The 27113-nt window shown below is 38.8% G+C and overlaps 1 protein-coding gene and 31 non-coding genes across 32 annotated transcripts in view; 1 reads left to right on the top strand and 31 right to left on the bottom strand.

Annotated features, from left to right (window-relative positions):
- Positions 1-27113, top strand: part of LOC145218824 (uncharacterized) — a 56394-nt gene that overhangs the window by 4759 nt on the left and 24522 nt on the right. The window contains exons 2-5 of the mRNA XM_080086231.1: positions 2195-2374; positions 19244-19376; positions 19991-20122; positions 20431-20513. Of these exons, the coding sequence (XP_079942357.1) occupies positions 2195-2374; positions 19244-19376; positions 19991-20122; positions 20431-20513 (528 nt within the window). The remainder of the gene's footprint in view (positions 1-2194; positions 2375-19243; positions 19377-19990; positions 20123-20430; positions 20514-27113) is intronic.
- Positions 20770-20852, bottom strand: Trnal-cag (transfer RNA leucine (anticodon CAG)). The gene has a single exon. It is a non-coding gene; the product is annotated as a tRNA-Leu (tRNA).
- Trnal-cag (transfer RNA leucine (anticodon CAG)) lies at positions 20937-21019 on the bottom strand. The gene has a single exon. It is a non-coding gene; the product is annotated as a tRNA-Leu (tRNA).
- Positions 21099-21181, bottom strand: Trnal-cag (transfer RNA leucine (anticodon CAG)). Its single transcript has one exon. It is a non-coding gene; the product is annotated as a tRNA-Leu (tRNA).
- Trnal-cag (transfer RNA leucine (anticodon CAG)) lies at positions 21261-21343 on the bottom strand. Its single transcript has one exon. It is a non-coding gene; the product is annotated as a tRNA-Leu (tRNA).
- Trnal-cag (transfer RNA leucine (anticodon CAG)) lies at positions 21433-21515 on the bottom strand. The gene has a single exon. It is a non-coding gene; the product is annotated as a tRNA-Leu (tRNA).
- On the bottom strand, positions 21816-21898 carry Trnal-cag (transfer RNA leucine (anticodon CAG)). The gene has a single exon. It is a non-coding gene; the product is annotated as a tRNA-Leu (tRNA).
- Positions 21992-22074, bottom strand: Trnal-cag (transfer RNA leucine (anticodon CAG)). The gene has a single exon. It is a non-coding gene; the product is annotated as a tRNA-Leu (tRNA).
- On the bottom strand, positions 22164-22246 carry Trnal-cag (transfer RNA leucine (anticodon CAG)). Its single transcript has one exon. It is a non-coding gene; the product is annotated as a tRNA-Leu (tRNA).
- On the bottom strand, positions 22327-22409 carry Trnal-cag (transfer RNA leucine (anticodon CAG)). The gene has a single exon. It is a non-coding gene; the product is annotated as a tRNA-Leu (tRNA).
- Trnal-cag (transfer RNA leucine (anticodon CAG)) lies at positions 22490-22572 on the bottom strand. The gene has a single exon. It is a non-coding gene; the product is annotated as a tRNA-Leu (tRNA).
- Trnal-cag (transfer RNA leucine (anticodon CAG)) lies at positions 22763-22845 on the bottom strand. Its single transcript has one exon. It is a non-coding gene; the product is annotated as a tRNA-Leu (tRNA).
- Trnal-cag (transfer RNA leucine (anticodon CAG)) lies at positions 22926-23008 on the bottom strand. Its single transcript has one exon. It is a non-coding gene; the product is annotated as a tRNA-Leu (tRNA).
- On the bottom strand, positions 23098-23180 carry Trnal-cag (transfer RNA leucine (anticodon CAG)). Its single transcript has one exon. It is a non-coding gene; the product is annotated as a tRNA-Leu (tRNA).
- On the bottom strand, positions 23481-23563 carry Trnal-cag (transfer RNA leucine (anticodon CAG)). Its single transcript has one exon. It is a non-coding gene; the product is annotated as a tRNA-Leu (tRNA).
- On the bottom strand, positions 23643-23725 carry Trnal-cag (transfer RNA leucine (anticodon CAG)). Its single transcript has one exon. It is a non-coding gene; the product is annotated as a tRNA-Leu (tRNA).
- Trnal-cag (transfer RNA leucine (anticodon CAG)) lies at positions 23815-23897 on the bottom strand. Its single transcript has one exon. It is a non-coding gene; the product is annotated as a tRNA-Leu (tRNA).
- Trnal-cag (transfer RNA leucine (anticodon CAG)) lies at positions 24198-24280 on the bottom strand. Its single transcript has one exon. It is a non-coding gene; the product is annotated as a tRNA-Leu (tRNA).
- Trnal-cag (transfer RNA leucine (anticodon CAG)) lies at positions 24375-24457 on the bottom strand. Its single transcript has one exon. It is a non-coding gene; the product is annotated as a tRNA-Leu (tRNA).
- Positions 24547-24629, bottom strand: Trnal-cag (transfer RNA leucine (anticodon CAG)). The gene has a single exon. It is a non-coding gene; the product is annotated as a tRNA-Leu (tRNA).
- Trnal-cag (transfer RNA leucine (anticodon CAG)) lies at positions 24710-24792 on the bottom strand. The gene has a single exon. It is a non-coding gene; the product is annotated as a tRNA-Leu (tRNA).
- Positions 24873-24955, bottom strand: Trnal-cag (transfer RNA leucine (anticodon CAG)). The gene has a single exon. It is a non-coding gene; the product is annotated as a tRNA-Leu (tRNA).
- Positions 25146-25228, bottom strand: Trnal-cag (transfer RNA leucine (anticodon CAG)). Its single transcript has one exon. It is a non-coding gene; the product is annotated as a tRNA-Leu (tRNA).
- On the bottom strand, positions 25309-25391 carry Trnal-cag (transfer RNA leucine (anticodon CAG)). The gene has a single exon. It is a non-coding gene; the product is annotated as a tRNA-Leu (tRNA).
- Positions 25481-25563, bottom strand: Trnal-cag (transfer RNA leucine (anticodon CAG)). The gene has a single exon. It is a non-coding gene; the product is annotated as a tRNA-Leu (tRNA).
- Trnal-cag (transfer RNA leucine (anticodon CAG)) lies at positions 25864-25946 on the bottom strand. The gene has a single exon. It is a non-coding gene; the product is annotated as a tRNA-Leu (tRNA).
- Positions 26027-26109, bottom strand: Trnal-cag (transfer RNA leucine (anticodon CAG)). The gene has a single exon. It is a non-coding gene; the product is annotated as a tRNA-Leu (tRNA).
- On the bottom strand, positions 26202-26284 carry Trnal-cag (transfer RNA leucine (anticodon CAG)). Its single transcript has one exon. It is a non-coding gene; the product is annotated as a tRNA-Leu (tRNA).
- Positions 26375-26457, bottom strand: Trnal-cag (transfer RNA leucine (anticodon CAG)). The gene has a single exon. It is a non-coding gene; the product is annotated as a tRNA-Leu (tRNA).
- Trnal-cag (transfer RNA leucine (anticodon CAG)) lies at positions 26538-26620 on the bottom strand. The gene has a single exon. It is a non-coding gene; the product is annotated as a tRNA-Leu (tRNA).
- Trnal-cag (transfer RNA leucine (anticodon CAG)) lies at positions 26701-26783 on the bottom strand. Its single transcript has one exon. It is a non-coding gene; the product is annotated as a tRNA-Leu (tRNA).
- Trnal-cag (transfer RNA leucine (anticodon CAG)) lies at positions 26974-27056 on the bottom strand. Its single transcript has one exon. It is a non-coding gene; the product is annotated as a tRNA-Leu (tRNA).

Below are 27113 nucleotides of genomic sequence, written 5' to 3'. Positions count from 1 at the left end.
ATTCGTGAGACGGTTCTATAGAACTGGTTCGAACCGGCTGAATCCCACCACTGCCTAAAGGTTACATGTGATACAGTACGCTTCATAAAACGTTTGAACTATTAAGCATTATATCCACCAATTGTGCCATCCATTATTTTGCGCTCCATAACGTTTCAACGTTACGCAGCTATTTCCGGCTTGGTAACCGTTTTGGTGTAATTTTGTCGCTGTGTGTTCTTTACCAAGCGACAATGCTTTTTGCTTTGATTTGTACACAAAAATTGTCATAATTTAAGTAGAAGTTTTAATTTAAAGTCAAAATTTCAGGTAATATTGACCTTACGTTGCTTGAAAACACACAAATACACACCAGGGGGCCTAGACGCCCTATTTACGAAGTTGTGTTTTATACCAGCACTGTTATACTGTACTGATTGATATGGCCGTTTTTCTTTGGGTGTTGATATAGTATTTTTTGTTATGCCCTGCTAGATGTTTAGATTAAATAACGCTACTGAACCACAAAGTTTATTCGTTCGTTAGTATAAAATCACAGTGCTCGCAGGTAAATCAAAATTTTGTGGAATTTTTTTTTCTATGGAATTGTTTTTTGTCTAATAACCTTATTAATTTTTGTAACAAACACTACGCAACAAAAATATGTATGTTTTTTGTTTATTACCAGCACAGCTATGCAGCTAGTTGTTTTAGTCATTGTGTTAGAATTTTGTACAATTTTCACTTTAAATGATATAAAGCTGAAAAATACATGGCCTGTTTTTTCGGCCTTGCAATACATTTAGCTCTGAAATTATTTGCACATAATTGTAACCTTTCATGTAAATGATTTATTTGGACCTCAAAACGCGTTGAAAACTAACCATGGGCACTTACAATCGTAATGATACCATTTGGCAATTCCCTACTGCCCTTTTTCAAAAGCTGTGTTAAGCTATAGGTCAATTTTAATTGGGCAATCGTACCATTCTTTACGACCGCTACTATCCAACTTAAATTCAACAGCCTTGTGTATTTGGATCAACAATAGCTATACCAATTGAATACGAGGGACTATACGCGTTTCGGAACACAAAAGAACGTTGATATTGTGTACTGCAGGGGTCGGAAATCCCTGGCGCGCGTGCTTTGGTTGGCACTCGAAGTGGGTTTTTATGGCACGCCCACCGATTTGCGTGTTTGTTTTGAAGTACTAATTCAAATGTTACATTGCTTATTTTCAATAGTTGATCATTCCATATTCTTAAAATCCATGCTACACCGTCAAAGCCTATTTTTTCTGTTCACTATGGATATCAGCTGGTACAAACCACTATTACTCAGAAAAATGTTGGCACGCGAAGTCATTACCACATGGAAATAACCAGTAAATTGGCACGCGTTGCTTAAAAGGTTGTCGACCCCTGGTGTACAGTAAAAGCAAACACTAAAAGTGAACGTTTTTAGGAACAACTAGCAATTTTCTGAGACGTGATTTTGCCAAATATGCAATTGATTTTCTCCCTCTTGGACATGTACTGTTAAGTTATTACTTTTCCTGCCAGTTAGATCGAGTTATTAAACATTTTGCTGATGCGCACAAAACTCTATTACCCGATAAAACTGACCTTTTTATTTTTGACTGGTTAGGGAATTTTTTTGTAATCGAGTAGTTTGATTGTCGGGTTCGACTTGTGTCGAGTAGATTTTCTCTGGTAACTCGAGCCTTTTTATTTTTATCATTAGTCTTCTCAAGTATTTACCAAAAAGTGAATGAAGTTAAGTCGTTTTTTAAAAGTGACTCGAATAAAAATCGAGTTATTGTATTTTTCACATAAGTCGATTCGTTTCTAGGTTTGACTGGAGTCAATTCGAGTAGTTTCTCGAGTCAATCGATTTCAGGTTTTGACTCGAGTCAAGTCGAGTGTTTTTCAAAATGTCTCGAGTCAAGTCATGTAGTTTTTCAAAATGTCTCGAGTCTATCGATTTCAGGTTTTGACTCGAGTTAAGTCGAGTAGTTTTTAAAAATGTCTCGAGTTAAGTCGAGTGTTTTTTCAAATGTCTCAAGCCGAGTCGATTTCAGGTCTTGACTCGAGTCAAGTCGAGTAGATTTTGAGTGCTTTCTAACTCGAGTTAACTCTGCAAGAATTGCCATCATTTCTCAAACCAATCTTCTCTTTATGTTATCTCCAAAACCTTTACGTATCTTTTCTAGTGAATTTTACCGAAACCGGACTCTGACCTGCCCAACTTCAGTCAACCAAACAATTCATTGGCGCCGAATGTGTGTAGAAAACATAGAAGTGGTCGCATACCTACTCATACCCTTAGCTCTCTTCGGGATCATCGCCAACGTCGTCACCATCGTCGTCATCGTCAAGTCACCGCGGCTCAAGTAAGCCCTATGATGTCACTAGTTGATGACGTCACTGTTTGTGATTTTTTTTTTGCTTTTTGAGTTTCTCAAGTTTCGGCTTCGAAAAAATTAGGTCCAAACTTGAATTATTCTGGAAAAAATACGTCACAGAATGACGTCATGAGTATATGGTGACGTAGCATCACCAAAAGTGGTTGTTGCTTTGTTTTAAAACATTCCAGTTTTCAAATATATGTTAAAAAACCTGAATACATTTAATTTTCAAAAAACGAATCTATAAAAAATGTCCATGTTTATGATAATGAAATAAGATACGTTCAAATATATCTAGAACGAGGTCTATTTTTGACAAAGATTAGGATAAATTTCATAAAACTAACTAATGCGACGATCAGGTATCAAAACCAATTATTTTAACCTTATTCTAAACCTCAATTACTAAATGCACTTTACCATAGTAAAATACAAGGCTTTAGGCTTATAGTGGTTTTTGTTGACATTTCACATTAATATTAATACGCCAGAGCAATTCAGGATTTACGCGGCGCGTTTTTGGTCAATTTTAAGAACATTAAGCGGATTTTAATAATTTAGTGAAGAAACATTTAAAATGCAGAATTTATGCATAGTTTATTCGCTGCGCAATGGTTTATTTATTTTTGCGGTTAAATTAAAACTTTTGTAGAATTAGGAAATGGGACTTTAGGTAGGGATTTAAAATATTGTATTTCATTTTGCTGTGAGGCGATTTGGCTAAATGGTTAGTTCGTTTGTCTTAGTCGGTGGTTCCCAAAATGGTTTTGACGAGACCTTAATACTTTCTGGAGACCCATGGATTCACATAATTACAATTTTAGTTTTGCTTTTGTCTATAAAACAGGCAAATTTATAAACAAAATGGTTTTGATGAAAATTATTAAGTCAGATTGAAAATATTTGGTCAGAAAGCATTTCCATTTAGAGCTGGTTTAGTTCATTATCAGACAGAAAATACTTTACACATAGTTACAAAGAACGTGTGACATACATATCAACCATTACCACGTTAAACAAATTGTGATGTCGCAACCCATAGTTAGCAAACGCTGCCTTAGGTTGAGGAGTTCGAATCCACGAGCATCGTCTCGGACATTTCTACAAACAAACAACGCATGTGCCGTTTAAGTAAAGACGCAGCTCGTTTTTACACCATTAGTTGCACTAAAACAGTGGTTCTTAACCTGCGGTACGCGTACTAACTTACTTGTGGTACGCAGGAGCTTTTTAGCTGGTACGCCAGTAGCTTAATTCAAATCCAAAAATGCAACTCAAATTACCCAACTGATTTGGCGAAAGTGTCTTAAACATTCCTTATGAAGGGATAACCGTTGTTTCAGAATTGGTCAAGTCAAGAAGAATAGGTATATTTCTTGGTCAGCCCATTGTTCAAATAGGATTTAGGTGGTACATAGCGACATAAAAAACGCGATCAGTATAAGGTTTGTGAACCAGTGAGCTAAAATACAGTCCGACGAATGACAAAGCTGTTTTCAACACAACAGGCTAGTGTGGGCAAATTAGTGTGGGAAAAAGCACCACTAGAGATATGATTCAGCTAAACGAAAAATCGTTGTTGCAAACAAATGCCTAAAAAATGTTGCAAAGGCGAATCGTGTTTGCAAACTTAAAATTCTCTCATACTTTGTGCTTAACCAGTCATAATGTCAAATAATCATGCTTTAGATACATGTGAGCGCTGTCAATATAACCCGTTTTAGCTGGGAATTGAATCACTATCCAATTTTAATTTATAGTCATGTATAAGTATTGTTCTCCAAAACTGCTAAAGTATTAGAACTTTAGACTGCAATTACGTTAGCTACTTGTTTCAAAAATTGCTTTTAATTACAAAAGCTTCACTCTTTGGCAAAGGGATTAAAAAAAACAGCGGATAGGTATTGGTTTAAAACCAACGGCTTTTATTGTCTGAAATACTTTTGCGTAACCTTTACTGGACATTTGCCAAAGGTCATTGCCTTCACGACAAATAGCACGTTATAGCTGTTTCGTCGGGACCAATACCTATATTGACAATTGCGTATTGCTTGTGTTCGTTGCTTTGTTCAAAATCCCCCTTTATAATGGTCGTTGACGTTAACAGCGGCAATGATAATAAATTGATTTTTGTAATCGGAAACGTAGAAAAATCAATAAGTTGACTAAAAACGGCGAAGACCGTCCTAGAGTTTTGAGTGGGAATTCGGTTAAATCCTAAAACGTTTTCTAAATACTCATACTGCGATGGTATTGTGTTGGAAAACTTTTATCACCGTGTTTTAAGGTTGTATATAGCGCACATAATTTTGGATTAACTGTCCAATAGAACTGTTGTCGGTAAAACACATACTGCGCATAACTGCTGTTGTCGGTAAAACACATGTGCACATTGACAGCTGCTTACACTGGCCGTCCAGGTAGTTACGGAGCTTGTGTGTATGTCAAGAGACATAAGATCTATGCTACGACTAAACTGGTATGTGGCCACGGCGTGCAAATTTAATTTCAATCTGGCTTATAGTGGTGCTCAGTATGCTGAGGGAGCTTGTGTGTATGCCCACAGACACTCGTAGGTCTATATTGTATACAAACTGGTGTGTGACCACAGTTGCAAATCTAATGTTGCTCATAGTGGTCCTCGATGTGCTTATGGAGCTTATGTGTATGTCAATATGCACCGCTGATTCGTAAAGTTACGAACCGTGTTTGTCCCAAAACCCTTTTCCGTTGAAATGCCTTCACTAACGTACAACTGGTAAAAAAACAAATCCAATTTCAAACCTGTACTTACATTGACAATCTGTAATTAATAATTAATCAAATTGTAACTTGAAAAAATAAATCTTGATTTTTCGTGTTTGGTTAAATGACCAGCAACGTTTTTGTGCGGCGGCTTACAGTAGGAAATCAATACCTTTATTTGAAACCACAAAAGTACTCAATAAAATATTGATTTCTATGTTCTGAGGTGATGTCCCTTAATTGATAATCCATGTACAGCTGTCAGGTGTAGAATTGTAGGTTCTAATTAGGTTTTAATTTGACAGTTGTAGCTGTGTGTGGTGACAGATGGCTAACAGGTGGGCGAAGTTTCCAACTTTCGGGTCTTAGGGTCATAGGTTCGGTTCCGGTCTTGGGTGTTTCTGTTTTTCTTTAGCTAGTGGTATGATTGACTGCACAAAGCTCGCTAGGAAACCCGCTTTAAGCGTACAAAGTCGTGCATATAACAAGCGCTATGTGGTTGACTGCACGAAGCTTGTTAGAAAAACCGCTTTGACATTTTAAGTCGTGCGTACAACAAGCGCTGTGGTTAACCATACACAGTTCCTTATAAAACCCGCTTTAAGTGTACAAAAGTCGTGTATGTAACAAGCGCTATGGGTGACTGCACAAAACTTGTTAGGAAAGCCGCTTTGACATTTTAAGACGTGCATGTAACAAGCGCTATGGTTAATTAAACAAATATCGTTTGGAAATTTAAGCGTGCAAAGTCGAGCATGTAACAAGGGCTGTGGTTGACTGCTCAAAACCTGTTAGGAAACCCGTATCACGTGTTCAAACACGCGCATGTAACAAGCGCTATGGTTGACTGCACGAATACTGGTTGAACGTGACAGTACTGTTCTGATCAAGTACTTTTTTGCTCGCTTGCCAATTAAAGCACATGTTACGTTTTCAATGCGTAAAGCACACCATTCCACAATGAATGACTGCCGCCATTATTTGACAAAATTACTTTTTAATTCAATTAAGGAGAGTCATAGAAACAGACACCCTTAAAAACAATAGGTTTTGAGACGACATATTTCTTGTTATTCGTTAAATCGATTTGTATTCCTAAAATGTCGCTTTCGGATCCACAATGTGTGTATTTAACGCATGGACACAGTGTATTCTTGCGTTTTTTTATACACAATTTATTATACCCGAAAATTTTGTGTCGTTAAAACCGCTTTTAAAAGTAAGTTACATGCAACTAGCGCTTTATAGTTGACTGTACGCGCTTTAAAATCCTTAACAAAAGCGTGCCTGTAACAGGCGCTATTTTAACAGTAAAAATTGCCCACGCAACACTTGTTAAATGGGCATTCCTACTATATTTTATCCCGTTTAAACTGGTCAATTTGAAGTTAAATCGATTATAACTTGCCAAGACTAGTGGGTTCTTTCGTTGACATTTCTTTAAGCTTTGCAGCCAGGCTATTTAATTAAGCGACTGTTCATTAAATATGCACGAACCATTTGGCACAGTTGGAACTACTACTAGGACTAACTGGTTATTATCAAACAGGCGCAACCCCTGTCTTAATTAAAGTTTTGTTTGTGGTGCTGTAAAGGCCCTATTAACTTGAACAAGTTAATATAGCGTTTGGTTCAAAGGGACGCTTCTCTTGAAATTGCAACTGAATAGGAATGTACTTTATATGAACCTTATACCCCGCAAGTAGGTTGTAACCAAATCGACCTTATAAGAAACCGCATATAACTTATGAAACAGTTGGCTTTGAGAAATAGGCCTTTTTGTGGAATTTGAATTTCTGGCAGCAACATATCCAGGGGTGAAGATCTACCACCACAGCAATTGTTGAGTCTAAATTTTATGTGATCTCTCTAAAAGTAAATTATTTAATAGGACAAATTTGTTTGCAACAATAACAAGCCTTTAAATATATAAAGCATACGTTTGTTAACCCACTTTAAGCTTGCAAAGCCCAACATCTATAATAGCGAAAAAAACGAAAGCTGGTCAAAGTTCCTGCTTTATGCTGGCAGACTATTGTATATAACAAGCGTCCACCGCTTTTGACTGTACATAATCCGTTTAAGTATGCAAAGCAATAAACATACCAAACGATTTGGTTGGTAAAATCTGCTTACACCATACCTCACGACAGACCCACTTTTAGTTATATTTCTGTAGGCAGCACAAAGAACATCAAAGACTTACTTATAGAAAACGAAAGAGTTGTGACAAGGTATTATTATTAAAAATTCAATAAAACTAACTTTAAAACTCGTTTCTTAACCTCACTCCACTTTATCTGGTAAATTAATAATTCAACTCTTTGCGCCACCTATGGTAATTTGGCCTAAATGGGGTCTGCTGTGAGATATGGTGTTAATGGAAAATCTACAACCATAACTCACGCCAGTCGCACATTAAGCTAGTTTTCGGTAATACGCAATAGAAAATTCATATCCTACATTCCAAAACAGAAATAGTGTGCAACTTATGTAAAATAGCCCGGGCTAAACCTTTTCTTGCTGTTTCGTTGTTAGCTACAACAACGATTAATTGTTATTTTACGTATATTGTAAAATACCTCCTCTAATATAAAACACGCAGAAAGACATGAAGTGTCCATGTTAGTTGGGTAATTTTGCTGTGATGTTTCAGCCTGTTGACAAAATTTTTTGTGTGTTTTTGTTTTGTAAGACCAAAAATACGAGAAATTGTAATTAAAATATTTGTATCTTGCTATAAAACAAACAAAACGTTATTTCTCCAAATATCTTTATTTGAAACCAAACAATTTATGAAGCAATTCTTCAGTTTCTAAATTGGTCTAGGAAAGTTCTTGTAAAAGACGCTTTGTCTTCAAGGGCATTGTCGTTTTCTAAAAAAACATAAAAAAGCGAGTTTAACGCACAAAAGTATTTTCCACCCTTTTTTGATTTCTTTCTGTAAAATCTAAAGTACAAACCTGCAAAGACTTTTTCCGTATCAGCCATCACTGCAAATTTGGTTTTCAATGCCCATGCTGTAAAGATTAAACAAAATCCAATCTTAAAACTTAAAATATTGCAATAATTTTGCTAAATAAGTAACTTACGTGGCAATGCAACGCTGTTTGTGACAACAAATGCCAGAAGAACAACAATAACCAAGAGTTTATACATAATAGCCTTTATTGAAATTTGGCAAGTTCCTATCAAACCATCGAGGTAAAACGCAAACATTAAAAACGCAATTGTACAAATTTATCTAAGTTATAAAATGGCTTAAATAGACTTTAAAAGTAACATGCTTAATTCCATGTTTTTTGTTTTTTTGAAAATGCACATGCCGTTACTGATAACAATGTCGTTTTTCATGCCTATTTTGTCTTACTATGATGTAAATTTCACATAAAACCACACTAGTACGCAGTAAACAGTTTGTTAACATATTTCCAATACTGAATATTTAACATAAGCTTGGTTGTACAATAATTCTAGTCCAAAATGATGTCAAGAATCTGCATGTTGCGATTTTTACAACGCAGTAAGTCTTTGACAACGTTTCTGGCCGATATCCTTACAGCAAATGACCGCAATTTAAATTTTGCCAAGCTCAAAAATCTTTATCATAACAATCTGTATTTCATCTATCGTTATTAGGCGCCGTTATTCTTCACATTAAACTAATGAACAGATTCGTATATAGTGTTCCTATCTGTTTGCATTTGTTTAAAAATTTCATTGGAAAAATGAAAATCAAAGTACGGTAGTTTCATCTCCATATTATAGGATGTTGGCAGGAAGTCATATGCATCTATAGAGTTAAAGTCGTATCTGGCTCGCTGTTCGGGTTTGTTCGGGTTCGTTCGGGTACGTTCGGGTATGTTCGGATTTGTTCGAGTTCGTTCGGGTTCGTTCGGGTTTGCTCGGGTTCGTTCGCGTTCGATCGGGTTTGTTCGAGTTTGTTCTGGTTCGTTCGGGTTTGTTCGGGTATGTTCGGGTTTGTTGGAGTACGTTCGGATTCGTTCGGGTTTGTTCGAGTTCGTTCGGGTTCGTTCTGGTTTGTTCGTGTTCGGTTTTAAGTTGAATTTATTTCGCTTGGTACCGCACCACACAATTGCACTGAACAATCACAAAGCCGAAAATAGCTGCGCCACGTTGAAGCTTTTTTGAGCGCAAAAAAGTTTGGTACAATTGGTAGATAATGATTAAACGCGCTGCAGCTACACCGTATTGTGAAGCGTTATGTTGGGGGGTTCTCACCAGAGAGTGAGTTTAGCGCAGTGTGTACAATTTGAAAGCAGGTGGGGTCAATCGCAAGGTCAATAAGCTTGATTAAAACAGGCTTGATTCGCTTGTATTGTAATTTCCCAACTTTAAACCCTGATTCAGAGTTTAATATTTTAAATGGATTTGGGTTGAGTTTTTGATATGTACATTCGGGTATAAGCCAGCTGCAATAAAAAATCGACAATTACCTAACTAGCAATATTTACATATTGCATTCAATATCTCACACTAATTTCCTTGATAGATAATAAAGTACGTTGTTTTCACCCCCTTTTCACTTTTCCTTTAAAAACACTTAAGTGAATGAATGAGACCATTCTTGAGTTAACGCGTTTGATAATAATATGTCTAAAGTGTGAAAGAAATGCAAGTTGTCTATCGGTTGGCTATACACGAAGATCGTTTATAATCCTGCTTTAAGCTTGCAAAGTCATATTTGAATCAAGTATCACGAATAACTTAACAAAGATCAAATATTTTTGAGTCATTTTCTATGTTCAAGACTTTGTAGCTGTCCATATAAAATGCTTAAAAATGTCAGTAAATAGGTCAATTTAATTTGTTTTTTATGACATAATTGATGTAATTTCCGTGATCTTTGTGACGTTGGTATGGAAGACTTTGTTTCTATTCCATGTCTGTAATGAAATTGATAATTATTCAAAAAACACTAAATGCCACTACTACAAATCATTTTTATTCCTTCCTAATATACTACCTAAACCAAACAAAGATTATTTAATATTGGGTCTTTTATTAACTTCACAGGTTATATTCCTAAAGCTTAAGTGTCTATTTACAAACCAAATGCAAAAATAAGTTAAAATTTCTCCCCTCAAGTTTTAAAATTCCTCCCCGGTTGGGAACCACTGCTTTACACAAAGTAAATGCAGAAAAAACGTTTAACCATTTTTCATTTTGCTAACAAACCTCCGAAGCTGTTTCCAGAAGTATCTCTGGTTCTTCCTACAAAATCTGTTAATCAGAAAATGTTTTAAACGATGTTTGTTATTGTGAGCAACGTTTTGGAAAGAAAACAGAACAGATGTAATTTTAGATAAAAAATTAATGTTGAAAATTTATTTCAAATAGATTTATTTGCTTTTGAAACTGGTGTTTGTTGGACTTCTGCATACAAACCTCCAAAAGTTTTCGCAAAAGAGTCCCGTCTTGTTAAGTCTGGAAAAAAACAATGTTTTTATTATTTTCAATGGTTAGGGAAAAACAAGCAATAAGTTATATATTGCTTACTCTTTTCCTAACTAAGACAAACAATCACATTTGGTTGGTGCTAACTTGGCACTACTGTGATATATTTTGTGGTGAAGCATTTTTAATGGATTAAAATCAATTAGAAACCTCTTTTAGCTTGAAATTTAGGGAGAAAATTATCGAATGTTGAAATTATTCTGTTTTTGTTGGTGAACTTTTCGGCGTATTATGTAAGCAACTTTGGTGTGGTAGTGGGAAGCATGGTGAATGCAGTTTGTAGAAAATGTTTAGGCTTGGTTTCAAGCACAGTTTAGGCGGGTTCCTTAACCAACTTTATGAATTGAAACGTAACGTTATGTACGCACTTAGTCATGTGTACGCGCAATGAGAAACAAAAACAGAATTTAATTTTCTGTTTGTTTGAATATTGCAAATTATACCTTATCCAAGCTAATATCCTTATTCAACCCGGTATAACCTTATAACCACTTCATTTAATGTAATTTATGCGCACTTAAGCATGCGTACGCCCAATGGGAAAAGAAAAAATCTTATGTTTTAGGTGCAAAATTGTAACGTAACCACCCGGTATTGTTAACATGTGGCATAAGCTTTCAAACTTCAGTTGCCTATCAGGTGTTTAACATAACCTGGCGTACAACGATTAAGTGGTCTGTTTGATTTGTTGTTGTTTTTCCTGTAATAACGGGAAAATTTGTATACAGACCTCCAAAAGTTTTCCTAGAAGAAACACCTCCAAATGAGTCTCTAAAAAATAAACATTTTGTCATAATTTGTTTATTCTTGACATCGACGTTATACTAAAATTTATGACAAATAAAGGTACCCCTTTCAAGACAATTAGCTGCATTGTTCAAATGAGACTTATCCGTGTTTTGTTACTTACTTCCAAAATGGTATACCGGCGTTGGTGACGTCACAAACAAATAGCAGAACAATAATAATAATCAAATTCTTAATCATCATTTTGATTTGAATTTTAGCTAAAACAAGAATTCAAAATTTACCCATATATTCCAAAAATTTGCATTAACTGGCCTTTTATGTAAACTGCTTTTCATTTTCATCAAACAAAAATTAAACAATTTATTATTATTTCTATTTAAAAACCTCATTTGAACAGAAAGTCTTTAGAGCAACTGACAACGATATAATTTTTGCTGAGTATATAAACTTTACCATAACAATCAACTTCCTTTGTGAGAAATATGATTAGAAAATTAAAGCTAAAGTTTGAAGGATATTGTATTTAAATTATGGGATGTTTAGACAAAGTAAAACCATATGCGTGAGATTATACACAGCTTATTTTGCCAAATTGTAAAAAAAGATTTTTTTAAATGTGTTTTTTTTATTCTGCAATAAATAGGCACATTTGGGAAACTCAAGTGTACAAAGTCGTGCATAACAAATGCTGCGCTTGACTGCACGAAACTCGTTGGAAGCCGTTTTGAGAGTGCAAAGTCGTGTATGTGACAAGCGCTAGGATTGACTGCACGAAGCTCGTTTGAAACCCGGTTTAAACATGCAAAGCCGTGCACGTAACAAGCGATATGCTTGAATTCACCAAGCTGGTTAGAAAACCCGCTGAAAGCTTACAAAGGCGTGGATGTAACAAGCGCCATGGTTAACTACACGAAGCTCGTTTGCAAGCCCACCTTGCAAGGTCGGACATATAACAAGCGCTAAAGCTTAGAAAATCGATTCTGGGCGCAAAAATGGTGCATGTAACAAGCACTATTGTTGAATGAACCATGCCATAATAAAGTAAATCCCCCCAAGGGCAGTAAACTTTTAAAACCTATATGGATAAATTGCTAAAATTCATATTTTTCCTGAAAGTAATGGTTTATAAACATTCTAAAGCATTCACCCCAACCAACAACAAGAGTTTCATGGAAACTTCCTTTTGGAATAAACGTTGGTTTGAAAAAGTAGCGCCGAGCGTCGGTAAAGTTTTGTTTTTGTGAATGATATTTTCTGGGTATGACTTAAACAACTTGCTTTGATAGTTGGCAGTATAATATCTGCCACTCGTTTCTGGCCTTGGACTGCCAGTCAAATTAATAGAATATTGTGGACCATTCCTGTTTTGAGTAAGGATAATGTAAGCATACACACCAAGCATTTTGGCTAAAAATATCTTTTAAAAATACAGAATTTCGGGAAATTGATATGATGAAACAATTGACAGCTAACATATTTATTTGTATTACGTAAAGGTTTATCCGGATTATCGTCAAAAAATGCAGGCCACTCAAAAAGTCAACGTAAACCACCAATAAACATCACAGGCATACGTGTTGATCAAAAATTTCATGTCAAAACAAGTTAATAGGCACATTTTTAGCGGGTTCGGTAACTAGATCGATGAATTTTATTTGAGCTTGTGAAAAATGGGTTTCTCTAGTCCAGGGGTGGGCAAACTTTTCAGTGCAAGGGCCGCATTCAAAAGTTTATAATCTTTCCGGGCCGCATAGTATTTCACCAACGACCGCCAATTGCTTGCTTGTTGTTTTGTTTTAAAACAACTGATGCAAAGAACAAGGTTTGTATCATATATATACCATTTAAAGTCGCCTAAAATGCTCTGATTAACAATTTCTAACTTGTGCATAAATTTAGCTGAACGGAGCTAACTGTTTATGACGTCATAAACTGTATTGTGACGATTGCAGTGCCTTTTTTTTCGCATTGTTTGCACATAATAAGCGGATAAAAAGCCTGGCACATACGGTTACTAGACTGCTAATCTTTTTTCCAGTCTCACGAAATCTGTTTTAGCAGTTTAAAAATCAAAATATTTAGCAAAATAGATTGCGGCCGCAGGTTGTGCACCTCTGCGCAAAATTATTACATAGTATATTTTCAGCTTTATGCAAATACGTTTGTTCATGACTGTACAAGCATTGGTTGAAACAATTGTAATTGTTTCAAAAAAACAAGCGTTTGTTGCAACAAAGGTTGAACCACGTTTTTTGTTAATAAAGTCCGAGTGCCAACATTAAACAAAAAGTACTGCAACGACCTAAACATGATCCAAAGTGACCAAAGTTTGGGCGTCAACAGTGCAAAGTAGGCTGTTTTTGAAAACGTGAATCGCTTTTACTTTTATCGAACGAAGAAATTGTGTCAAGTGACGATTTGCATAATAACGTGGCAGAAACAACAGGCTAATAAAGCACGTGAAAAGTATCTGTGTTTAGTTTCAAAGTATCGAACGGGTACAGATACTGCATATGGCATTGGTACCGGCAAGTCGCACCCCCGGTATTTTTAAAACTCTGCGCCTGTGCTCATAGTACTATTCAGCGTTACTCGGAAACATTTGGCGGGCCGCATGCGGCCCGCGGGCCGTAGTTTGCCCACCCCTGCTCTAGTCACACAAATTGTTATCCAATCAACGTTAGTATCCGTCATTAGGCTATTAAATGGTACATTGCAATCAACACAACCTTTTGTTTCCAATTTTGATTATGTGTTGTTAAGATGATCGAAAGGTGGCGCAAAGAGCTAAATTATTTATTTAGCAGCCAAAGAGAGGAACGTTTAGGAAGTAGGTTTTTAAAATATTAGGTTAGGAACTAGGTTTAAAAGTTATTTAATCAAAAACATAACTGCCAGGAAGCTTTTGCATGTAGAATGCATCATGCAGATGTTTTTTGAACAATCACTGATGTCATAACCAGTCATCATCAGTTTTCAAAATTACTTTTCAAGTCGATGTACAGTGTTTTCCAAGTTTTAAAGTTAGTTTCGTAGTGTTTTGATTGATAATATCCTAACTCTACTTAAATAGCCCTAATCATCACCATTTTAAGAGAGATGTCGTTAAAATAGGGATTCGTGCTGTTTTCGCTACCTATCCAAAATTAGCTAAATGTGTTTTTTCTTGAGGTATTGGTTTAGTAGATTTTTGTATTTAATTGACGAGTTCACTAACACCAGAGTTGTAAACCCGAACATGACCCGGGCCCGAAAGCATAAGCCCGAAACCCGGTTTGAACCCGAATCGTTTTTGAAAAGTCCGTTAAGGCCCGAAAGTTTGATTGACAGGCCCATACATTGAAGCTTCAGAAAATATCAAGACAACAAACACCATAGACAGTAATTGGCAATTGGTCCTGAGCAAGGTGTTTTAGGGCTTTTTGACATTACGTCAGGTCCTGCCACTGGCTAATTAGCTAGTTAATTTATTTTAAGACTTACTGTGAGTCGGGCCCGTATCAAGCCCGTTTTTTTTAAAGAAACCCAAGCCCAGACCCGGACCAAACCCGAATCCTGTCCGAAAAGCCCGGCCCGACTTACAACTTTGATTGACACAACTGAGTAAGAAAATAAATTTATTGTCCGGTGACCAGCATGGTCTTGAACAATTTATCAATCGTTTTTCTGTACCTGGTGATTGCTTTCATAACTCTTCTCTTATACTCACAACATCACCTTCGAATCGGAGTTGTAAGTCGAGTCGGCTTTTCGGGCTAGGTTCGGCTTAGGTTTCTTAAAAAAAAACGGGCTTGATTCGGGCCTGACTTAACGCTAGTTGCTGGACTTCACCTACGGTCAAACAGCCCTAAAACGCCTTGTTCAGAACCAATTGTGTTGTGTTTGTTGTCTTGGTTTTCCCTGGAGCTTTGATGTATGCGCATGTCAATCAAACTTTCGGGCGTAAACGGGCTTATTAAAAATGATTCGGGTTCGGGTTCGGGCCGGGTTTCGGGCTTGTACTTTCGGGCTCGGGCTCTAATTCAGGCCCGTTTACAACTCTGCTTCGAATTCATGCCAGAAGTAGTCAGTATTGCAAAACTGTTTTACCAAATTTCTTTCGTTGATAGTTTGGAGTTAGCTTATGTTAGCACCTGAAGAATATTGTAAACTATGACAAATGTCGATAGACCCAGTCGATCGTAATTGCAAGCTTTTGCATTACGCTTCACAACATCCCATAATATAACCTTTATATCTACGACATTTCAGCATACAGCTTTCCAATGATATTTTAATAGGAAGTTCTTTGTTATGGCAAAACAACGTTTTACGGTTGTTAGTAGTCGATAAAAAATTGATATGCCTAAATCTCCTTGTTTAATAACTGATGCAACAAGCGCTATGATTGACTGCATTAAGCTCGTCAGGGACCCACTTTAAGCGTGCAAAGTCGTGTATGCGACAATTGCTATGGTTGACTGCGCGAAAGTCGTTAGGAAACCCGCTTTAAGCGTGCAAAATCGTGCATGTAACAAGCGCTGTGGTTGACTGCACGATGCTCGTTAGGAAACCCACTTTAAGCGTTCAAAGTCGTGCATGTAATAAGCGCCGTGGTAAATAATCAACGCTCTATAAAAAGTAAATGTTTTCTACGTGCCTGCAGCTGTGCTAGAACAACAAAAAAAGTTGGATATCAACGGTCGATTTATTTCTTTAAAATTGCCAAGTTATGTCATTTTATGATAACTGGATGACCGTGGCTTCTGTAAATCATAGGATATGATGATTTATTGTCCAACAAACCCCCGGTCTGCAAAATAAAATAGTGCATTTCAAGATTTCTAGGATTTTGATAAAATTTCATAACTTCTCACACATATTTCTAATTCAAAAAATATAAACACACCTTATGATTTTTCTCTATGACACGTTACTGTTATATGGTAAACTTATTACTTTGTAGTGCTTAACTTAATTTGAATAATATAGGGGGTCGGCTACCCCTCGCACACGTGCCAAGTTTTTTCATGACATGTCAACCGATTTTCACTGGTTGTTTTTAGTTTTATCATTTCATTGTCTTAAAATTCAGCCTTACATGCACAAAACACTCTGCTTTCTCTTTATTAATAATATCTACTGGCACGGACCACTATTACTTAGAAAAACGTTGGCACGCGAGGTCATTAACATATGAAAAAACAAGTAAATTGGCACACGTCGCCTAAAAGGTTGCCAACCCCTGGACTAATATATAAGTATGTTTACCAACCTCTAAAGGTTTTACCAAACAAATTTTGCATGATATCCCTGTCTCTTGTGATGAATATATCCCTAGATCGTTGAACGTTTTCCTCGACAACCCTAAAAAGTGTTTATGATTACGTTAATGATTTTAGTATTTTAATTTAAATTGAATAACTTTCGGTTTGTTTTAATCCCGCTTGTTAGAGTTTCGTTACTTACGTTTGTCGTGCTGACATAACACTGTTTGTGACGTCACAAACAAAGAGCAGAACAACAACAATAATCAGTTTTTTATTCATCATGCACTAAACTAAAATAAGAAATTAAGCAACAAACACATTAATATGAAATGGAAAGGTCCTCAAATGGCTGCTCTCTTCAAGTAAAATTAATTCTGCAAACAAGTATAAAAACGAAATGATTAACGAAGTTAGGTATAAACTTTCACAACTAAAACTACTAAACAAATGGTCTTTTGAGCAACTGCCTACCGCATAACGTTGTGGCTGCAAGCTTTTCCATAACAAACGACTTCCTATTAAAATATCATTGGAAATGTCTTGGATCTAATGATTATTTTATGGGAAGTTGTGAGAGGTTAATCAAATAGCGTGAGTTCATCCTCAATCGAGTTTTGTCGTGGTTTGCAAAATTTTGCTGGCATAGCTGTTACATCGAGAATTTGGTTGGAGCTATTAACACAGGAACTCACAACACACACGGTTTGCTAAATACCGATGGAGGGCGTAAAGAGCGCAGCTATTTAAAAAACAAACAATGAAACTGGGTTAGGATTAGGACTAAATTTAACATAAACAACTAGGTTTGTGTACAAAGTCGTGCATAACAAATGCTGCGCTTGACTGCACGAAACTCGTTGGAAGCCGTTTTGAGAGTGCAAAGTCGTGTATGTAACAAGCGCTAGGATTGTATAAATCCTAATAGCCGTAACGGTCAGCATTTTTTTCACGGGGTTCGAACCCAGGACAATTCCGGGGGCGAAACCCGATCAAGGGTTTTATGTCTGTGCATGGGTCAGGCGCGCCAGGCTATTCGGCCAAGTTCACCTTTTTTTACGCAAACTGCATTTAAAATATTTGAGTGCGTCATCTACCGAAATTTAGCAAACCTGCAGGCAGTGAGTTCCTGTGTTGGTAGTTTTACCGAGAATCTGCTAGTGTGTGCTTTCTTTTCCTGTTTCTAGTTCACCCCAGTGAGCTGTCTATTGACTGTGACGCAACAAAGCGCCTGAATGGTGTAGAAATCTCTAACGTAACAGTGCGTATTGATGTCATTAGTGTTGCAATCTTTTGCAGGCCACGTTTTACGGTTTCCTTCTGTGCTGTGAGCAGATTTTTTTTTTTTAGCTTGGAGACAAAATTGGTCTGGAAATACTAATGTGCTCACGTTACTGTGTATTATATGCACCTAAAAACATGAAATTTAGAGTAATTAATTAGGAACACTGTGCACGGACTTGAAAAGTAGTTTAATCATAAACATTACTGCCAAGGTAGTGGTGTATATAGAATACATCGTGTAGACGTTTCGACAATCTCTGTCTCTAAACATGTACTGATGATGACAACAGAGATTGTCGAAACGTCTACACGATGTATTCTATATACACCACTACCTTGGCAGTAATGTTTATGATTAAACTAGAGCAGTGGTTCCCAACCTTTTTGTAGTCACGGACCCCTTTTATAAATTTTATCGGTCCGCGGACCCCCAACGTAATTTAGTCTTTTTTCGTTTCCTTCATTCATTATACCTATACGTTATTATACTTTTTTGGGGGCAGAATTGTAATCAACCTTCACAGTCCTAATAAGGTTCTGTACTGTAGCAGTCAATGCAACAAAGAGATAAATTTTCTGGTGTACAATACTTAAAACAAAGCACAAAGAATTCTATTGTTAATGTATGTTGTGATGTCACAATGGAGGAACAATCACAAGTTTTTCTTGATCCAATTAAGGATTTGATAAACAGTTTGCACTCAGATGCAGGATTGTGAAAACGGTTTGGGAACTTAAAAATATTGTACTGTTGTTAATACTACTACAAATGTTTGCCTCCACACGGACCCCCTGAAACCATCTCACGGACCCCTTGGGGGTCCGCGAACCCCAGGTTGGGAACCACTGAACTAGAGTAATTAAAATGCTGAAATGATTGTCAAAAGGTCTGTAATTAACCTGGATTCGTAAGTTTGTACGTAAATTGATTGTGTGTAATTGTTGTTGAGTAATATCTTGGATTACTGACAAGATTTTTTTGTTATTTTTTATTTTTGGTGAATTCGTTATGCTCACAATGAGTCCGCCGTCGAGCTGCTTGTTTTTATTGCAAGTCCGTTGATCATTTTTTACCTGATTTTTTTTACTTGGGCAGTTGGTGACTTCAGATTTCACAAGCATGGGTTGCAGAAAATGCCGCTTTAAGTTTTTAATTCAGGGTAACACAAGCGACCGATATAGGATTAGAACCCACATCCTTGTGAACAAAGAGCGATTGCAAACTGCTCCTTATGTAATAGTTGGTTGGTTTGTCTGTGGCATTTTCTAACCTGTCCCTAACCCAGAAAAAGCATAACCCCAGAGCAAAATAAAACGCCGAAGTTTTATGTACACAATTTTTTTTTTCCAGATCCGCAATAAACGAGATCCTCTTGAGTCTTTGTGTTTCCGATATCGCATCATCCGTTCTCAGCATCTTTTTTATCGCTGGGATCTTCCTCGGGCATGAGGGAGGAGATTACGTGGGAATTATCATATTTAATGTACGGAATTATTTTTAACTTCCCCATTTTAGACATATTTTTTCAATTTCGTTTTAAACATTGAATTGTTAAAATCTAAAATACGCTGATTAATTTTAATTCCTAATAATTTTTTTTTGGTCTTTTTTTAGGGTAAAATTTCCTTAACTTTGCTTTATCAATCTGTTTCTTCACATTAACTAATGTATCCATTCACAGGATATTCAGTTCGTTGGCAGTAACAGGCCATAAAGCCACGCTTCGCCGATTTGTTTTTTCATTCCAGTTTTAGATAGAAATTTTAACAAACTTGCCCTTTAAGATTTAATATCTCCTGAAATCCTTTGATCAGATTTGATTTTTGTAATCTTATTTTTTAGCCTCAAAATGCCACTAATTTAGCTTTGTTCGTCTATTCTTTCACATTGACTAATGTAGCCATGTGAAGGCAATTCAGTTTCTTGGGAGCAACAGGCTGTTCATCACAGGTCATTACAAATCTTGCAAAAATCAAAAAATAAGAAAATCTTGCTGTATGTCAGAACGACCAACGTATTAATCACCCCGAAATTGACATTTGCAAAACGTCTTGGAAACGTACATGGCCTCATATTAATTGGCAAGTTTTTTTTCAGGTCAGCTTCTTTATGGGTGCTTTCGGTACATCTGTGGTCACGTGCCTGCATATTTGCTGTTTCGCTTTCGTGCGCTTTGTCTCCATAAAGTGGCCAACACGGTTCAGACTCATAAAACCAATTCATATGAAGGTAATATAGAAACAATTCCTACTTTTAAACAACGCCAGAAACGATTTGCTTACAAGGAATTTCAAAAACAACCAAATTCAGTGTTATATAAAATGGATATGCCAAAATTGTAGAGTATATATGTTTTGCTTGTATTCTTAGAAATAAAAAAATAATACGAAATTCGATTGTGTAACAAGTATTAGATTTGTATGATTTGTTATTAGATTGTTATTAGATTTTTTGAAGAAAAGCCGCAAAATTCTAAACAAACTCGAGCCAAAAAGCAAGAATCAAATCAGTTTAATCATTATTACATTCGTCAACAGATATTTTCAATGGTAATGTGGATCTGGGCTGTTCTCACTATCGTTATCGTGATGGGACTGGAATTGTCGGGAAAAATTACTCCGTAAGTATCAAAATTAGTTTATAAACGATTCTACGACCTGAGCGCCTTAGACCACTCGGCTATCCTGCCTGTTGATGGTCGCCTAAATCTGGGCATTCCTGACGCAATTTTCTCATCAACCAAACAGAAAAACAAACAAACTTGAGTTGACAGGAGCGGGATTCGAACCCGCACCTCCAGCGCAGACTATGGCCTGAACGGCATTAGTGACGCAATTTTCAGAAAAACAAAACAGAAAAACAAAACATAATTGAATTGACAGGAGCGAGATTCGAACCCGCGCCTCCAGGGGAGACTGCGACCTGAACGCAGCGCCTTAGACCACTCGTCCATCCTGCCTGTTGTTGGTCAAACAATTTTACCATTACTGACGCAATTTTCAGAAAAACAAAACAATTTTCCACAAAAACAAAAAAATTGAATTGACAGGAGCGGGATTCGAACCCGCGCCTCCAGGGGAGACTGCGACCTGAACGCAGCGCCTTAGACCACTCGGCCATCCTGCCTGTTGTTCTTTGACTAAATTTGGGCATTAGTGACGCAATTTTCAGAAAAACAAAACAGAAAAACAAAACATAATTGGATTGACAGGAGCGTGATTCGAACCCGCGCCTCCAGGGGAGACTGCGACCTGAACGCAGCGCCTTAGACCACTCGTCCATCCTGCCTGTTGTTGGTCAAACAATTTTACCATTACTGACGCAATTTTCAGAAAAACAAAACAGTTTTCCAGAAAAACAAAAAAATTGACAGGAGCGGGATTCGAACCCGCGCCTCCAGGGGAGACTGCGACCTGAACGCAGCGCCTTAGACCACTCGGCCATCCTGCCTGTTGTTGGTCAAATAGTTTCAGCATTAGTGACATAATTTTCAGAAAAACAAAGCAAAGTTTTAGGAAAAAAACAAAACAATATTAAATTGACAGGAGCGGGATTCGAACCCGCGCCTCCAGGGGAGACTGCGACCTGAACGCAGCGCCTTAGACCACTCGGCCATCCTGCCTGTTGTTGGTTGACTAAATTTGGGCATTACTGACGCAATTTTCAGAAAAACAAAACAGGGGGAAGACTTCGACCTGAATGCAGCGCCTTAGACCACTCGGCCATCCTGCCTGTTGTTGGTTGACTAAATTTGGGCATAACTGACGCAATTTTCAGAAAAACAAAACAGGGGGAAGACTTCGACCTGAACGCAGCGCCTTAGACCACTCGGCCATCCTGCCTGTTGTTGGTTGACTAAATTTGGGCATTACTGACGCAATTTTCAGTAAAACAAAACAATTTTCTAGAAAAACAAAAGAGTTGACAGGAGCGGGATTCGAACCCGCGCCTCCAGAGGAGACTGCGACCTGAACGCAGCGCCTTAGACCACTCGGCCATCCTGCCTGTTGTTGGTCAAATAGTTTCAGCATTACTGACATAATTTTCAGAAAAACAAAGCAAAGTTTTAGAAAAAAAAAAAAAAAAAAAATATTAAATTGACAGGCGCGGGATTCGAACCCGCGCCTCCAGGAGAGACTGCGACCTGAACGCAACGCCTTAGACCACTCGGCCATCCTGCCTGTTGTTGGTCAAATAGTTTCAGCATTACTGACATAATTTTCAGAAAAACAAAGCAAAGTTTTAGAAAAAAAACAAAACAATATTAAATTGACAGGAGCGGGATTCGAACCCGCGCCTCCAGGGGAGACTGCGACCTGAACGCAGCGCCTTAGACCACTCGGCCATCCTGCCTGTTGTTGGTTGACTAAATTTGGGCATTACTGACGCAATTTTCAGAAAAACAAAACAATTTTCCAGAAAAACAAAAGAATTGACAGGAGCGGGATTCGAACCCGCGCCTCCAGGGGAGACTGCGACCTGAACGCAGCGCCTTAGACCACTCGGCCATCCTGCCTGTTATTGGTTGACTAAATTTGGGCATTACTGACGCAATTTTCAGAAAAACAAAACAATTTTCCAGAAAAACAATAGAATTGACAGGAGCGGGATCCGAACCCGCGCCTCCAGGGGAGACTGCGACCTGAACGCAGCGCCTTAGACCACTCGGTCATCCTGCCTGTTGTTGGTTGACTAAATTTGGGCATAACTGACGCAATTTTCAGAAAAACAAAACAGGGGGAAGACTTCGACCTGAACGCAGCGCCTTAGACCACTCGGCCATCCTGCCTGATGTTGGTTGACTAAATTTGGGCATTACTGACGCAATTTTCAGTAAAACAAAACAATTTTCTAGAAAAACAAAAGAATTGACAGGAGCGGGATTCGAACCCGCGCCTCCAGAGGTGACTGCGACCTGAACGCAGCGCCTTAGACCACTCGGCCATCCTGTCTGTTGTTGGTTGGCTAAATTTGGGCATTACTGACGCAATTTTCAGTAAAACAAAACAATATACTAGAAAAACAAAAGAATTGACAGGAGCGGGATTCGAACCCGCGCCTCCAGGGGAGACTGCGACCTGAACGCAGCGCCTTAGACCACTCGGCCATCCTGCCTGTTGTTGGTCAAATAGTTTCAGCATTACTGTCATAATTTTCAGAAAAACAAAGCAAAGTTTTAGGAAAAAAACAAAACAATATTAAATTGACAGGAGCGGGATTCGAACCCGCGCCTCCAGGGGAGACTGCGACCTGAACGCAGCGCCTTAGACCACTCGGCCATCCTGCCTGTTGTTGGTTGACTAAATTTGGGCATTACTGACGCAATTTTCAGAAAAACAAAACAGGGGGAAGACTTCGACCTGAATGCAGCGCCTTAGACCACTCGGCCATCCTGCCTGTTGTTGGTTGACTAAATTTGGGCATAACTGACGCAATTTTCAGAAAAACAAAACAGGGGGAAGACTTCGACCTGAACGCAGCGCCTTAGACCACTCGGCCATCCTGCCTGTTGTTGGTTGACTAAATTTGGGCATTACTGACGCAATTTTCAGTAAAACAAAACAATTTTCTAGAAAAACAAAAGAATTGACAGGAGCGGGATTCGAACCCGCGCCTCCAGAGGAGACTGCGACCTGAACGCAGCGCCTTAGACCACTCGGCCATCCTGCCTGTTGTTGGTCAAACAATTTTACCATTACTGACGCAATTTTCAGAAAAACAAAACAGTTTTCCAGAAAAACAAAAAAATTGACAGGAGCGGGATTCGAACCCGCGCCTCCAGGGGAGACTGCGACCTGAACGCAGCGCCTTAGACCACTCGGCCATCCTGCCTGTTGTTGGTCAAATAGTTTCAGCATTAGTGACATAATTTTCAGAAAAACAAAGCAAAGTTTTAGGAAAAAAACAAAACAATATTAAATTGACAGGAGCGGGATTCGAACCCGCGCCTCCAGGGGAGACTGCGACCTGAACGCAGCGCCTTAGACCACTCGGCCATCCTGCCTGTTGTTGGTTGACTAAATTTGGGCATTACTGACGCAATTTTCAGAAAAACAAAACAGGGGGAAGACTTCGACCTGAATGCAGCGCCTTAGACCACTCGGCCATCCTGCCTGTTGTTGGTTGACTAAATTTGGGCATAACTGACGCAATTTTCAGAAAAACAAAACAGGGGGAAGACTTCGACCTGAACGCAGCGCCTTAGACCACTCGGCCATCCTGCCTGTTGTTGGTTGACTAAATTTGGGCATTACTGACGCAATTTTCAGTAAAACAAAACAATTTTCTAGAAAAACAAAAGAGTTGACAGGAGCGGGATTCGAACCCGCGCCTCCAGAGGAGACTGCGACCTGAACGCAGCGCCTTAGACCACTCGGCCATCCTGCCTGTTGTTGGTCAAATAGTTTCAGCATTACTGACATAATTTTCAGAAAAACAAAGCAAAGTTTTAGAAAAAAAAAAAAAAAAAAAAATATTAAATTGACAGGCGCGGGATTCGAACCCGCGCCTCCAGGAGAGACTGCGACCTGAACGCAACGCCTTAGACCACTCGGCCATCCTGCCTGTTGTTGGTCAAATAGTTTCAGCATTACTGACATAATTTTCAGAAAAACAAAGCAAAGTTTTAGAAAAAAAACAAAACAATATTAAATTGACAGGAGCGGGATTCGAACCCGCGCCTCCAGGGGAGACTGCGACCTGAACGCAGCGCCTTAGACCACTCGGCCATCCTGCCTGTTGTTGGTTGACTAAATTTGGGCATTACTGACGCAATTTTCAGAAAAACAAAACAATTTTCCAGAAAAACAAAAGAATTGACAGGAGCGGGATTCGAACCCGCGCCTCCAGGGGAGACTGCGACCTGAACGCAGCGCCTTAGACCACTCGGCCATCCTGCCTGTTATTGGTTGACTAAATTTGGGCATTACTGACGCAATTTTCAGAAAAACAAAACAATTTTCCAGAAAAACAATAGAATTGACAGGAGCGGGATCCGAACCCGCGCCTCCAGGGGAGACTGCGACCTGAACGCAGCGCCTTAGACCACTCGGTCATCCTGCCTGTTGTTGGTTGACTAAATTTGGGCATAACTGACGCAATTTTCAGAAAAACAAAACAGGGGGAAGACTTCGACCTGAACGCAGCGCCTTAGACCACTCGGCCATCCTGCCTGATGTTGGTTGACTAAATTTGGGCATTACTGACGCAATTTTCAGTAAAACAAAACAATTTTCTAGAAAAACAAAAGAATTGACAGGAGCGGGATTCGAACCCGCGCCTCCAGAGGTGACTGCGACCTGAACGCAGCGCCTTAGACCACTCGGCCATCCTGTCTGTTGTTGGTTGGCTAAATTTGGGCATTACTGACGCAATTTTCAGTAAAACAAAACAATATACTAGAAAAACAAAAGAATTGACAGGAGCGGGATTCGAACCCGCGCCTCCAGGGGAGACTGCGACCTGAACGCAGCGCCTTAGACCACTCGGCCATCCTGCCTGTTGTTGGTCAAATAGTTTCAGCATTACTGTCATAATTTTCAGAAAAACAAAGCAAAGTTTTAGGAAAAAAACAAAACAATATTAAATTGACAGGAGCGGGATTCGAACCCGCGCCTCCAGGGGAGACTGCGACCTGAACGCAGCGCCTTAGACCACTCGGCCATCCTGCCTGTTGTTGGTTGACTAAATTTGGGCATTACTGACGCAATTTTCAGAAAAACAAAACAGGGGGAAGACTTCGACCTGAATGCAGCGCCTTAGACCACTCGGCCATCCTGCCTGTTGTTGGTTGACTAAATTTGGGCATAACTGACGCAATTTTCAGAAAAACAAAACAGGGGGAAGACTTCGACCTGAACGCAGCGCCTTAGACCACTCGGCCATCCTGCCTGTTGTTGGTTGACTAAATTTGGGCATTACTGACGCAATTTTCAGTAAAACAAAACAATTTTCTAGAAAAACAAAAGAATTGACAGGAGCGGGATTCGAACCCGCGCCTCCAGAGGAGACTGCGACCTGAACGCAGCGCCTTAGACCACTCGGCCATCCTGCCTGTTGTTGGTTGGCTAAATTTGGGCATTACTGACGCAATTTTCAGTAAAACAAAACAATATTCCAGAAAAACGAAAGAATTGACAGGAGCGGGATTCGAACCCGCGCCTCCAGGGGAGACTGCGACCTGAACGCCGCGCCTTAGACCACTCGGCCAACCTGCCTGTTGTTGGTCAAATAGTTTCAGCATTACTGACATAATTTTCAGAAAAACAAAGCAAAGTTTTAGAAAAAAAAAAAAAAAACAATATTAAATTGACAGGAGCGGGATTCGAACCCGCGCCTCCAGGAGAGAATGCGACCTGAACGCAACGCCTTAGACCACTCGGCCATCCTGCCTGTTGTTGGTCAAATAGTTTCAGCATTACTGACATAATTTTCAGAAAAACAAAGCAAAGTTTTAGAAAAAAAAAAAAAACAATATTAAATTGACAGGAGCGGGATTCGAACCCGCGCCTCCAGGGGAGACTGCGACCTGAACGCAGCGCCTTAGACCACTCGGCCATCCTGCCTGTTGTTGGTTGAATAAATTTGGGCATTACTGACGCAATTTTCAGTAAAACAAAACAATTTTCCAGAAAAACAAAAGAATTGACAGGAGCGGGATTCGAACCCACGCCTCCAGGGGAGACTGCGACCTGAACGCAGCGGCTTAGACCACTCGGCCATCCTGCCTGTTGTTGGTTGACTAAATTTGGGCATTACTGACGCAATTTTCAGAAAAACAAAACAATTTTCCAGAAAAACAAAAGAATTGACAGGAGCGGGATCCGAACCCGCGCCTACAGGGGAGACTGCGACCTGAACGCAGCGCCTTAGACCACTCGGCCATCCTGCCTGTTGTTGGTTGACTAAATTTGGGCATAACTGACGCAATTTTCAGAAAAACAAAACAGGGGGAAGACTTCGACCTGAACGCAGCGCCTTAGACCACTCGGCCATCCTGCCTGTTGTTGGTTGACTAAATTTGGGCATTACTGACGCAATTTTCAGTAAAACAAAACAATTTTCTAGAAAAACAAAAGAATTGACAGGAGCGGGATTCGAACCCGCGCCTCCAGAGGAGACTGCTACCTGAACGCAGCGCCTTAGACCACTCGGCCATCCTGCCTGTTGTTGGTTGGCTAAATTTGGGCATTACTGACGCAATTTTCTGTAAAACAAAACA

This window comes from Phallusia mammillata, chromosome 3, assembly GCF_965637545.1.
Source record: "Phallusia mammillata chromosome 3, kaPhaMamm4.hap1.1, whole genome shotgun sequence".
NCBI lineage: Eukaryota > Metazoa > Chordata > Ascidiacea > Phlebobranchia > Ascidiidae > Phallusia > Phallusia mammillata.
This window is presented reverse-complemented; position numbering and strand designations above follow the sequence as displayed.